Source organism: Rattus rattus, chromosome 1 (assembly GCF_011064425.1).
Source record: "Rattus rattus isolate New Zealand chromosome 1, Rrattus_CSIRO_v1, whole genome shotgun sequence".
Classification (NCBI taxonomy): Eukaryota; Metazoa; Chordata; class Mammalia; order Rodentia; family Muridae; genus Rattus; species Rattus rattus.
In genome coordinates, this window is record NC_046154.1 from 261,645,721 (window position 1) to 261,659,107 (window position 13,387).

Consider the following 13,387-nt stretch of genomic DNA (forward strand, 5'->3'; position numbering starts at 1 on the left):
TAGCAGTTCTGAGACAAAGGAGCTCTTAGGAGCTCTCCAGGGGCTCCAAAGGTCAAGTTCTCTAGGTAACCTGGGATACGTGGACCCTGGCATGGCCTGGGGAATGTGTCAACCCCCACCATAGAGTGACAGTCCTACTCATAGCCAAATTGTTCTCTGTTAGGTCTTCCTCCCTGAGGAACCATGGGCTTAGGGACCCTGTGTGAGCATCTGATTTGAGGGTTCCAAATATCTGTGTCCTAAAGTACTCCAACTGGATCACCTGTCTCCATCCTTCCTACGTGCTACCAAGATTACTCAACCCTGTTCCATGCCTCTCCCTTAGTGTGAACAAAAGCCCAGGGCCTACTCGCAGACTGGTTTTGTTACCTTGGGTTCCTTTCCAGAGAGCTTCTCTCTGAGTCCAATCCACCAACTACAAGGCAAGACTGGGGCCACCTGGGAGAGCAGGTGGCTGGGGTGGGGGGCTGAGGTGGGGGTGACCTCTGAGCAATGACCTGGGCAGGCACCTGGAGTGACCAGCGGGTGAAGGAGAAAGAAGAAGAGCTGCCATACATTGACAGCTTGCTGTCCATCAGGGATCAGATCGCTGCTGCTGTAGGGACACTCCTCACTCTAGCCTCTTGGTGTTCTTGACGAGTTTGTTTATGCCAGTGCTGGCTACAGAGAAAACAAGATGGGATCCTATGTGTGATTTCTCTCAGGCAGTAATGGTGGAGCTGAGTGGTGTTGGACTTCAGGGAACTTGCCTTGGAGAAATGTATTTCTGAGGTGGGTGCGTTGATGTTCAAGATGTTTCAGAGTGAAGTTATCAGAAATAGTGCACGTGTGCATCCATGCACATGTACACACAAATACACACATACATACATACACACATGTTGTTGTAAAAATATAAAAATAAAAAAGGTATTGTTGTCTTTTACCCACTAGGTCCGCACCACACTGTCCCAAGATATCTGTTAGATATCTTGGCGGAAACACATCCCAGCCGCACACTTTCCTACACTCAAACCCTCACATAAAAGAACACACAACACAATAATCTTAGATCCAATTGATAAGATATAATTGCCCACTTAATCATACAAAGCCCGGTACCATCCATCTCTTAGGAACATTAATAACAACCTGTTAATACACAGAGCAGAATCTTAACATCACCTGCCATGGCTTCTCACCCTCTCCTCTCCTGTCTCTCCTCCTTTCTCCTCAGTCTCCTCCTCTTCCTTCAAACTTTTCTCCTGCCCATCCTTCCTTCTCCTCCAATGACAGGCCTCCTTCTATCCTGTACCTGCCCCTCACCTGTACTTTATAAATGCAATGGGGAGAAGCTTCTGGTGAAGTTACCTGATTCCTGACTAGGCAGCTGTCCTTGGGGCAGTGGAATTAGCATCAAAATACAGATAACTTCAGGACAAACCAGAACACACACATACATGCACACACATGCATACATATAACACATACACATTCACATACACACATATACACACATACATGCACACACACGCATACATATACACACATACACATTCACATACACACATATACACACATACACACACATAAACACAAACATATACCCACACACACACACACATACATTCACACATACACACACACATACACACACACACACAGAGACACACATACAATATACTCCCGCTCCTCTCTATTCTTGGTACTTTCTAATTCTTTGCATTCTCCAGATCTAACCAAAGAGCCATCTGCTCTAAGAACCTGCCCTAACCTGGCTCAAAACCCCAATTTGAGGCTCACCCAGTCAAAAGTTTATATAGCTTGGGGTCCCATGGTCAGACCCCTACTGCTTCCTATATAGAACCTGTGTATGCCTGCCCCAGCTGAACCTCCTCATTCACTCTCTGACCCTGGTTCCTGATGGGCATGATGACCAAGACAAGACAGCAGCTCCACCCAAAGGCTGGAGATGAAGGTGCGGAGATGAAAGGCCTTCCAGAGCTTCCCAGGGCTAAGACTGGGGAAACCCTCCCCTCCCTAACACCTGTCATCACTAATGCTCTGATGAAGACGTCAGTCCTGGATTACATCCGGTATTTCTCGAGATTCAGTCTACTTCTCTCCCAAGTTCAAGACTAATAAAGGGACCACCAAAGGGGATGCTCGCCCAAAGGCTGGGTCGGGCATGAAGATCTGGGGGAACCACTGTGGCCACTGTGTCAAGGTACCCCTTTCAGGTTGTGTACTTAGTAATCTCAACTCAGCCTGCAGCCCTCCCAGTCTCTGGATTTCACATGCACATAATTTTCTGTGCAGAGAGACTGGCTGTTAACACCCTGTCTGGTGGTGCTAGCACAGACAGTCTGTTCAAAACAGAAAATCTCTGAGCCAGAACTGTGCAAGCAACTACCACACATCCAACGTAAATCCTCAAACCTCAGAGGAAGTGTGACCCTTCGGCAAGGAACAACCCCAGGGAGGACCCCTCAAGGCTACCTCTCCCAAAAGAAAGGTGGAATGGGAGCTTCCTGGAGGATTAAGTTATCAGCATGCACGAGGTCCTGGTTTTTATCCCTAACACAGATGGAAAAATCAAAGGAATAAACATATACACTCTTTAGTCAGATGTAGTAGCACATGCTTTCATGAGGAAGATCAAGAGTTCAAAGCCAGCCTGAGCTACAGAGTAAGACCTTTGGGGGGGGGAGAAGAGAGAGGGGGAGGGTGAGAGGAGAGGAGAGAGAGAGAAAGAGAGAGAGAAGAGGAGAGGAGAGGAGAGAGAGAGAGAGAGAGAGAGGAGAAGTAGAGGAGTAGAGAGAGGCTGGCCGTGAGCACAGGGAGAGAGAGGGGAGAGGGAGAAAAGAGAGAGAGAAGAAAGAGGGAGGAAGGGAGAGAAAGTAGAGGGTGAGGGAACAGGAAGGAGAGGGAGAGAGAGAGAGAGAGAGGAGAAGAGGAAAGAGAGGAGGAGGGAGAGAAGAGGAGAGAGGAGAGGAGAGAGGAGAGGAGAGAGGAGAGGAGAGAGAGAGAGAGAGAGAGAGAGAGAGACCTAAAGCCAAGACACTAAAGTGGAGGATCCATCTCATGTCTGGGCTAAACTGAGAGGAAGCAAACCCAGGCTGGACCAAGTAAACCCATCCCAAGAAAGACAGTTGTAAAGGACAGAGTTGGTGACAATCCAACACTCCTTGGAAGTGAGCTGTCAGACCTGGCTATGATGACCTTGGAGTTCCCAGATTTAATTATTGCATGCACTATAATAGCACAGCTTTAAAACAAAGGAAGCACCAAGTGACCTGCAGGCTTCTCTTTAATGCTGGCTGCTGAGCACACACTCCAGTTTCCGCTGTTAGCGATGGGACACATAATTAACTTCCTTTATGATGGTTCTAGCTGCCTAGAGTCAGTGTCCATGATCATCAGAAGCAGCCCTGCCTCCAAGCTCTCAGCCTTACTCAGACCCCAGCCCCTTGGAGCAGTCCTGATCTCTCAGAACTCTCAGATCTGACTCCAGTCCTTGGAGTCTTCCACATAAGTCCCTGTGCCACTATGAGGTCATTGTCCCAAGCAGGTAAATGAGCACAGTGATACCAACCCCTGAAGAAAGCCTTTGAACTGGAAGAAATCATGTGTCAAAGAGCCCTCCATGGGGGGTAGGGGGGAATGCAGTGGCTCACACCTGTTGTGCCAGCATTTGGGGGGACAGAGGCAGTAGCATCTTGAGCTCCAGGCTAGTGATTTGGGGTCAGCCTGGACTATGTGAAACCATGTCTCCAAAACAACGAAAATCCCTCCACAGTGAGCTAGCCAGAGCGGCCATCAGTGTCAGTGGCTTCTCTCTGCAAAGTGCATAGGGAAGGGTAGAAGAAAGATTAGAGGAAACAGGAGCTGGGGGGGGAGGAAAAAGAGAAAGGAGAGGAGGGGGGAGAGAGAGGGAGGGAGGGAGGGAGGGGAGAGAGGGAGGGAGGGAGAGAGAGAGGGAGGGAGAGAGAGGGAGGGGAGAGGGGAGGGAGGGAGGGAGGGGAGAGGAGGAGGGAGGGGGGGGGAGGGAAGAAAGAGAAGGAAAGTTTCTGCCTAAAGGGATACAGGAAGAATAACAAGTTAACAATAGCAGAACAAATAGATAAACAAGCAAACATTTTTAGAGCTCTTAAGTGCTGGGTCCTGCCCTGTAGGCTTTCTGGTCCATTATCCCATTAGGTCCTCTCAACAGCTCTCTGGTTGTTACTATTATTATTATTATTATTATTATTATTATTATTATTATTATTATTATTATTATCCCCTTATCCCTGCTCCTCACAGGACATCTAAGGCTCGGGAAGGTTATTCACCCACCCAAAGTTGGACATGAATTTGCTCATAACTTCAAAGACCTTGTCAGCACGCACGCACGCCCACAGCATGAATTCAAAGATAACCAGACATCCAAGGCCAGGGCTTCCTAGCCTTCAGAGTGGAGAACTAGGTGGGATATGAACCAGTCTGGGATGGAAACAGTGGCCCAGTGAGTCCCAGTAGCGCAACAGAAGGGTCCCGCCCGATGCCCACAGTGCTCAGCCCCGGAGCTGACCAGGCGCTTCTTGGCACCATAAACCCCGGGCGGGAGGGAGAAGAACGCCGTTTTATGGGATCAGCAAGGTAGCCGGGGCTGCTTTGATTCTGACAGGCAAGCTCATAAACGCCTGGGCGGCGGGCGCGCTCCCTCCTGCACGATATAAGGCTCAGCGCGAGCCTCGGGATTCAGCCTGGCTCTGTATCACCTCATCACCATGTCTTGCTTCTCCTCCCGCCTCGGTGCCTCCTGTGGGGTCCGCGCCTTCAGCTGCGCCTCAGCCTGTGGGCCCCGACCCGGCCGCTGCTGCATCACTGCAGCTCCCTACAGGGGCATCTCCTGCTACCGTGGACTCTCAGGGGGCTTCGGCAGCCGCAGCGTCTGCGGGGCCTTCCGCTCTGGCTCCGGTGGACGCAGCTTCGGTTACCGATCCGGAGGTGTCTGCGGACCCAGCCCCCCCTGCATCACCACCGTCTCTGTCAACGAGAGCCTGCTCACCCCCCTCAACCTGGAGATCGACCCCAATGCTCAGTGCGTGAAGCATGAGGAGAAGGAACAGATCAAGTGCCTGAACAGCAGGTTCGCCGCCTTCATCGACAAGGTGGGTGTCCTGGACCAGCCCTTCCTGGCGCCTAAGGACCTGCTGGGAGCGATCCAAGCAGGTCATCAGAAAGGGAGCTTCTAGGTAACTTTAGCTGATGAGAAAAGTCACACATCTTTAAGACTGCTCCACCGCCTAAGAGGGAGAAAGGTCATTGGTCCTAACTTCCCTCCCTTCTAATGCAGCCTTCTCTCCCACTTTTAAAGAAGGAAGTTCATAGCCCCGTGGGACAGTCTCAACTAGAATGCCATGCTTTGTGAAATCATTTGACACCTTCCTAGTGAGGCTGCTTTCCCAACACTGTGAATTCGTTGTTTTAGTGTGGCCCACGTGCAGATTCCTGTGCACGCACACATGTGTGTTTAGATGGAGCAGCTTGGTGTCTCCAGGGAGGACAGAGTGTTGCAGCCAGCCTCAGGGAGTGTGTGAAGACTGATGCCTCCTGCACAGTCCTTTATGCAGGGAATAGAAAAAGTGGCAACGATGGAGCTGAACCATCCCACCAGAGTCAGATCAGCCCTAGGCACAGAGTGTTCAGGCCAAAGCCCAGAGCCGCAGTTCGCTCTAGCCAAGCTACCCCGGGGTAAAGTAGTCACAGTCAAGCAGAAAGGAACCTGGGCCCAAAAGCCTGTGGCTTTTACCCAACACCTACTTCCTCCTCTGGCTCACTGGGTGACAAGGCATGGAGGCCCTCTCTCCACCTCAGCAGCCTCCTGCCAGTGGCGGTGGGTGAGCCAGCTACGCCCTTGAACAGGCAGGTAAGGCTGAGAAAGCCACAGGGACCCTAGTTACTAAGACCTCCAAAACCATCCAGCACACATAGTACCAAGGACCCCAGAGGCCATTTTTGGAAGTTCTAACACTCCAGGCCTCAGCTGTACTCTTGGAAGTAGGTGAACAGGGCCCAGGCCTGCAGTCGAATGGCAGCATGGCTCCAGCCCAGTCTCGGGGAGAGGAAAGTCTCAGAGTTAGAGGCTCAGAGCCAGTCAGACCTGCTGCCATTCTTCAGCCTTGGCCACATCCGCAGTCAAGTCTACTTGACTGACAGTAAACCAGCACATTCCCATGGGCCTGTTTTCTAAAATCCTCTCCAGTCTACATCATCCACACGGTTTCCAGAGACTAGCGAGCACGGGCTCACATGGGCCTGCAGGCTTCTTATGTGGCAAAAGCCCAAGAATACTCACCCTTATGTCTCTGACGTACCCCAGGACTCCCTGTCTACTCTGTCCATGCTCAGCTGGTCACCAAGGACATCAGATAAGTCACAACCCTCCCACCACTAGCTCGCAGTGAAAGGCTCCCTTCTCTCCTTTCCCTTCACTGCCCCATGTTCTCTCCTCCAGGGAGGCTTCCCTGCTTTCCTCTGCCTTACCCGAAGGCATTCAGGTACCCAGCACAGCTACACATCTCACGGTTTCCCTCTCACCCCACCTGGACAGACCTTCATTTGCCCACCCATTTACACAGCTCCTCCATGGGCTCCGCCCACCTCTCCCTATGCCCTAAGGAGGGCAAGACAGGTGGGCTCCTCCCACAGACTTTCTCCCTCTCCCACAACAGGTGCGCTTCCTGGAGCAGCAGAACAAGCTGCTGGAGACCAAGTGGCAGTTCTACCAGAACCGCAAGTGCTGTGAGAGCAACCTGGAGCCTCTGTTCGAGGGCTACATTGAGACGCTGAGAAGAGAGGCTGAGTATGTGGAGGCCGACAGTGGCAGGCTGGCTGCTGAGCTCAACCATGTGCAGGAGGCCATGGAGGGCTACAAGAAGAGGTGAGGGCCACTGGGGAGGAGGGCTTGCAGAAACAAATGAAATTAAGTCGAAGACGGTGTGTTTAGATAGGACTTTAAAGTGGTGCTCCCCAGATGTCCTCCCTAAAGAGAGTAGAAGACCACGCAAGACACATGCCTCTAGATCACTGGTTCTCAACCTTCCTAAAGCTGCAACCCTTCACTACAGTTCCTCACGCTGTGCTAACCCCCAACCATAAGTTTACCCCATTGCTACTTTGTAACTGTAATTTTGCTACTGTTGCGAAGCATAATACAAATAGCAGATATGCCGGGTATCTGGCATGGGACCCCCAAAGGGGTCATGACCCGCAGGTTGAGAAGCACTGTTCTGGAGGGAGTTTTCTTCTAGACTGGGAATTTAAAGATTTTTGGAGGGACTAAGGTGGCTCAGTGGTTAAAAGCAGAAGCTGCTCTTTTAGAAGACCAGGGTTCAAATCTTAGCAACTCACCTGGCAGCTCACAGCCATCTGTAACTCAAGCTAGCCCCAGGGGATCTGGTACCCTCTTCTGACCTCCATGGGCATTGCATGCACACAGTGTACAGACACATATGCAAGCAAAACACTCACACACATAAAGAAAACTAGATAAAATCTAAAAAAAAGAAAAGAAAAGAAAAGAAATTAAATAAAGATTTCAGAGGTTCTAAGATATTTATTTTTTACTCATTTTTTTAACTCACACGTTGAGTGCCTGCTGATGTTCTAGGTACTGAGTTAGGCCCTAAATGGTGACTGAGCAAAGGGAGGCTCCAAAGCCAGGCCCAGCCGACCCCAGAGACAGGGGCCTCTGAAAGGTGCAAGGCTCCTGCCTGACCCGCATTAGCCAGGAGAATCCAGGAGCACAAGGAGCTAGCATGTCTGCTCCAAAGATCCAGGTCCTGGAATATGATCATCTAAGCCTTTAGCCTGTCTCTTTTTTCCCCCTCCTCAAATCTGAGCCTTGTGTCCTCTGTCCCCAGGTATGAAGAGGAAGTGGCGCTACGGGCCACTGCTGAGAATGAATTTGTGGCCCTGAAGAAGGTGAGTGACTCAGAATGGCCATCCTTCATCCAGAGCTGGCATTCAACACCTTCACTGGACACTGAAGGCCACTGCTCCCCAGAACCACCAGCCCAACCCCTGTATAGCCCTGGGCCACAGAGCCCACTGCCAGCCTCACTTGGAGCAGATGTTTTATGCTCATTGACCTAGGCTTCTGGTCTCCCTTGGCGCTGGGCCTCCCATAGAGTAGGCCCCTGATACACAGTAGAGAAGAAGGGATCACCAGTTGCCTGGGCAACCTTGGACAGCCACAGTGGGAAACACCTGGTGGTGAAGAAGGCCTGGTGTCACTTGCTTCCTAAACATGACTCTGCAAGGACAGCCTCCTGGATAAGGGGACTGCCCGGGGTCCTCAGTTCTGACAGGCCTGGTTCTCCTATAAGATCCAGGACACAGCTGCAGGACCTGGTTAGAAGTGACCCATTCCCCCACGTCCACACTGGCAGAGAGGTCAGCTGTGGATTTGAAAGAACCATCCCAGTTGTAACAATGTTGCGCCTGAGATCCTCAGAGAGCCCCCATCCCAGTTGTAACAATGTTGCGCCTGAGATCCTCAGAGCACGCCCCCCCCCTTCCCACACTGACTCCTCACCAATGTTATAAAAGGCATTGCTCACACACCATAGCACCAGGCCCTGAGATGGCCAGCTATGGGAAGTCTCCCAGGAATGAACTGTTCAGGAGAGGGAAGAATGGCAATATGGTGACTTCCCCGTGAGACTCTTGGTTTGTCTTCCCCACTTAGGATGTGGACTGTGCCTACCTCCGTAAGTCAGACCTGGAAGCCAATGCGGAGGCTCTGACACAGGAGATCGACTTCCTGCGACGACTGTACGAAGAGGTGAGGGGACTCGGGGCAGTGAGGCAGCCAGGAGGAGACCGTAACATTTTGGAATGGACTTGTGATCATTTTGGTCTCTAAGCTCCCCAGTGGACACAGGGTATAAAATATTGGGGAGATCTGAGGCAGGTTATGTATCCCAAAGAGGAGAATCATAGCTAGCTCTCTCACCCCACTTCCCACACAAGCTAGATTCCCTGGTGACCACAGTGATCACAGGTGGGGAACACTTAGACCTGAAGCACAAAGCTGAGGTCTCAGACATCGACTCTGTCTCTTCCTCTGGACCTGGAAGTTTGTGTGAGGAGCATTGAAGGATGGGTGGAGAGGAACACAGTGACATAGCTGGGCCACCAAGGAAGGAGGGAGGAGGCAGACAGGACAGGGGAGAAGGTAGGCTGCCAAGAGTAGGGGTGAGAACTAAAAAGAACTTTCTTCCCTCTTCCCCCCACAGGAGACCCGCCTCCTCCACGCCCACATCTCAGACACCTCCGTCATCGTCAAGATGGACAACAGCCGGGACCTGAACATGGACTGCATCGTGGCTGAGATCAAGGCTCAGTACGATGACATTGCCAGCCGCAGTCGTGCAGAGGCCGAGTCCTGGTACCGCACCAAGGTGAGTGATTCAGGACATGGCAATAGACAGGGCATGAGGGGTCTACTAGAAAGGGTTCCTTTCCGAGTATTCTGACTCTTAAGAGCCAACAGTGGGATGAGCATTGCTACCTGGTTGCACAGGGGTGCTCGGTGGGTGGCTGTCCCATCCTGGACGTCATGGCCTCTCCCACCCTTCTCAGTGTGAGGAGATGAAGGCCACAGTGATCCGGCACGGGGAGACCCTCCGCCGCACCAGGGAGGAGATGAACGAGCTGAACCGCATCATCCAGAGGCTGACGGCTGAGATCGAGAACGCCAAGTCCCAGGTGAGTTGAATGGAGATTCAGGCAAGCGGTAAGAAGAGACAGGCAGCATCACCGGGCCCTTGGCCCACTAGAATGAAATGACATGGCTCCAATAAAGCTCGAGAGGGAGTAGGGACCTAGAGAGAAGGCAGGGTTTCCCTCGTCTCATACAGCCCTTACACTGGGGTGACACGTTCACTGACATCCGGTAGCCATTGTCCACCAGCAAAGCGAAATGCTGAAAATCCCCCGCCTCCTTCTCTTCTTTAGATTGCCAGAAGAGCTAACCACCTTCCGTGGACTTCTAGGGCTCTCTCTTCTCTTGCTCTACACACTAGGAGGAGCCCAGCTGGGGCCCCACCCAACCCATATCGTGTTCTAACAAGATACCCCCTCTATACCCCCACAGCGAGCAAAGCTGGATGTTGCTGTGATTGAGGTAGAGCAGCAGGGAGAGGCCGCCCTCACCGATGCCCGCGGCAAGCTGACTGAGCTGGAGGGTGCCCTGCAGAAGGCCAAGCAGGACATGGCCTGCCTGCTCAAGGAGTACCAGGAGGTGATGAACTCCAAGCTGGGGCTGGACATCGAGATCGCCACCTACAGGCGCCTGCTGGAGGGCGAGGAGCACAGGTGAGCTGAGGAGAACCTTGTAGGAACTGATGTGAGGGACAAGCTGTCTAGGGCCTGTCAGACCTTGGATGGAAGGAGATGACCCTGGTCCTCCCAGGGAACTGTCTGTTCCCAAATGTGACACACAGTTTGACTACCTTATTCTGGGCCAGGCTTCAGTACTAATGGTTACCTATCACATATCACATGCTTTATGTCAAGTGCCCATTTTTAATCCTCCATTCTGTCAGGGAGGTACCATTTTTCCTATCCAAAAACAGAAGTGGATTGGCTCAATGGCCAGCACATTTCCCATGGACAAAAAGTTACTAAGCTGCAGAACTCGAACCTTACAGTGGGTCCTGGCCTCCTAAAGCCAGTTCATAGCTTCCTTTGACATTAAGCTCGTGTGTAATAAGGATGATGTTCCCTGTATACATCTAGCCCAATCTAATCCTTGCTGAAAGCACTACTGGCATTCAGCAGGGTCAGTCACTGATTGCAAGCACTGTGTGAAAGTCACAATTCCACTCACTGCTGCTCTAAAATCAGGAGAGCTGGTCTCCGTGGGATCAAAGAAAGAAAGTCATCACGTGATGAGGATTTGAGGGAGCCTTTCCTGCCTTTCAGGAGATAGAACTTACCTAGAACAAAAGCTGACCCTGTCTGTCCCCAAGCAACTGCCTCAAGGAATCCAGCTCACTGCTTGAAACTAATGGCACTTTCTTTCCCCTAGGCTGTGTGAAGGTGTGGGCTCTGTGAATGTCTGTAAGTATCTGATGGAAATACCCCCTAAAAAAATAGCTTTGGGGATGGGCAAAGCTGATCATAGGCCTACCCCACTGAACCCCAGTGTTCCTCAACTTCCTCAGTCCCTCCTCTTCCTGAGGCTTCTCTCGAAGGACTACTGGGGGTGGGAAAGGGTATCCAAAAAGTTGAATGTCCCCTGCTGGTGGTCACCAGGAACTGCACTCCAGGGAGATGGGCCTAGGCATCCTCACAGCTCTCCAAATGTGCTGTGAGGTTGAAAAGTAGAACCTGTCATGTTAACCACTGACCCCTTGAGGAAAAGGCAGGTCCTGTGTGTGAAGCCCTCAGGGACTTCTGGTGGGTGGGTGACACCCCAGCAAGTCCTTTATCTCTTCCTGTTCCTCTTCCCACAGGTGTCAGCAGCTCCCGTGGAGGAGTCACTTGTGGGGGCCTCACTTATGGCACTACCCCAGGGCGCCAGATTGCCTCTGGACCCTCTGTCACTGGGGGCAGCATCTCAGTGATGGCCCCTGACTCCTGCTCTCCTTGCCAGCCCCGTGCCTCCAGCTTCACCTGTGGGAGCAGCCGCTCTGTGCGCTTTGCTTAGTGCCAGGACCTCCAAATGAGCCACCTGTCTGCCCCAGAGTGGAGTGGTGTGTGAATGGAAAATGTGTGCTTGCTTGAGAATCTTCTAGATGCTCCTGTTAGAGGAAAGAGTTCAGGGCCACTCTCCTCTGCCTTCTCCTTTTAGGGAGTTGTCTCCCAGTTCTCCTCTGGCTTTACTTTAGAAGGTCATTCATTCCCAACCCGTCCCTTAACCCCAACATGTCTTCAAATACTTGTAAATGATTTGTATCGTTCACCAAGCTCTGCGGGACACTACCAGTCACCCAGGGTGACAATAACGCTTGGCCTTCTTGGGTCAAGGCATGACCTAACCACCCAGCCATGCCTCTCCAAGACCAAGAACCAGGGAGAACCCTTCCCAAGCAGCTTCCCCTTCTGGCCCCAGGTACAGGGGCAGCAAGCACCTGCCTATCGTTGGTTGGGTTTGCTAACCTCCCTGGCTGCCTTCCTTGGGGCAACCTGCTCTAACCACACTTCTTGGGTTACCTCCCAGGAAACAGTCTATGCTCTGGGGAGGCCTACTACCTACAGCCCCTATCTAGGGAGCTTTGAACAGGTCTTGCTGTTCAAGAAGCCTTTGCACATTTCAAAGGCCCCATACTTGCTCAGGCCTCCCCTGCCTGTGCACAGGGAACTGCCCAAGGGAGAACTGGCGGGATGGGGACTATGACCACTTTCTGTCTGTGGGTGCCTTGCCCCCTGGGTTGAACCCATCTGTGTTTCAATAAATGCTGCTTCAACGCAAGGGGTTTTGGTGTTTTGTGTCAATGTCCCACCTGCGTGCTTGTACCAGCCAAGCAATCTTAGATCAGCCACAAGGGGCTTATCCAGTCACCCCTGTGACTCCTTTCCCTGTCCATTCCCATTCGTCCTTTCTCCATGCCAGCCTGGAGCCCAGCTCTAGTGCCCTAAGAATAAGCTGTCTTGTCATCTTGTTAGGGTCACTATTGCTGTGATGAAACACCTTGGCCAAAGCTACTAGAGGAGGAAGGGGTTAGTTTGCCTTGTGCTTCCATATTGTGTTCATCACTGAAGGAAGTTAAGACAGGAACTCTTACCAGGGCAGGTGCTGAAGCAGAGGCCACCACGGAGGGGTGCTGCTTACCGGCTTGCTTCCTACAGTTTGCTCAGCCTGCTTTCTTATAGAACCCAGGACCACTACGGGCTGGGCCCTTCCCCCAATCTATCACTAATTAAGAAAATACCCTAGGGGCTTGTGTACAGCCTAAACTTATTGGGGCATTTTCTCACTTGAGGGACCCTCCTCTCCGATGGCACTAGCTTGTGCCAAGTTGATGTGAAACTACCTAGCACAACTTGTCATCTTGACATTCAAACATGTCACTGTTAAAGCCACAATCCCCTTTCTCCCCTTCTCCGAGATGCCCTCATGCCTTTCCAAACCAGCACCACTTGGGTGACTCTTAATGTTATCCAGTTAGGCTCCTGGAATGAGGTCCAACCCTTAATAGGACTGAAACTGGCACCAGGATATTACTGTGGCAAAACTGATCGTGTTGTGGGGAGGATTGTGGAAGCCCTTTGGAACTTTAAGCTAGAAAAGCCACTGAGTGTTGACAGCTCCATGGGCTGTTGTGTGGGAGCTTGTAGAATGTTGAGAGCGGTACAGACAATGGAGGCTGTGTTTAAATGACCAGTTTCCTCACTGTTCTGGGCAAAGGGG

The 13,387-nt window shown here is 51.8% G+C and overlaps 1 protein-coding gene across 2 annotated transcripts; it reads left to right on the forward strand.

Annotated features, from left to right (window-relative positions):
• Positions 1 to 4,751: 4,751 nt before the first annotated feature.
• Positions 4,752 to 11,683, forward strand: LOC116883746 (keratin, type II cuticular 87). Of its 2 annotated transcripts, none has more exons than XM_032884997.1 (9): positions 4,752 to 5,135; positions 6,699 to 6,907; positions 7,890 to 7,950; positions 8,717 to 8,812; positions 9,267 to 9,431; positions 9,613 to 9,742; positions 10,131 to 10,347; positions 11,063 to 11,094; positions 11,490 to 11,683. In XM_032884997.1, exons 1-9 carry the CDS (start codon positions 4,752 to 4,754, stop codon positions 11,681 to 11,683), a joined length of 1,488 nt encoding a protein of 495 aa, XP_032740888.1. The 2 variants fall into 2 exon arrangements, with proteins under 2 accessions (XP_032740888.1, XP_032740882.1); XM_032884991.1 differs by having other exon boundaries at positions 9,613 to 9,738; positions 10,127 to 10,347.
• The last annotated feature ends 1,704 nt before the right edge of the window (positions 11,684 to 13,387 follow it).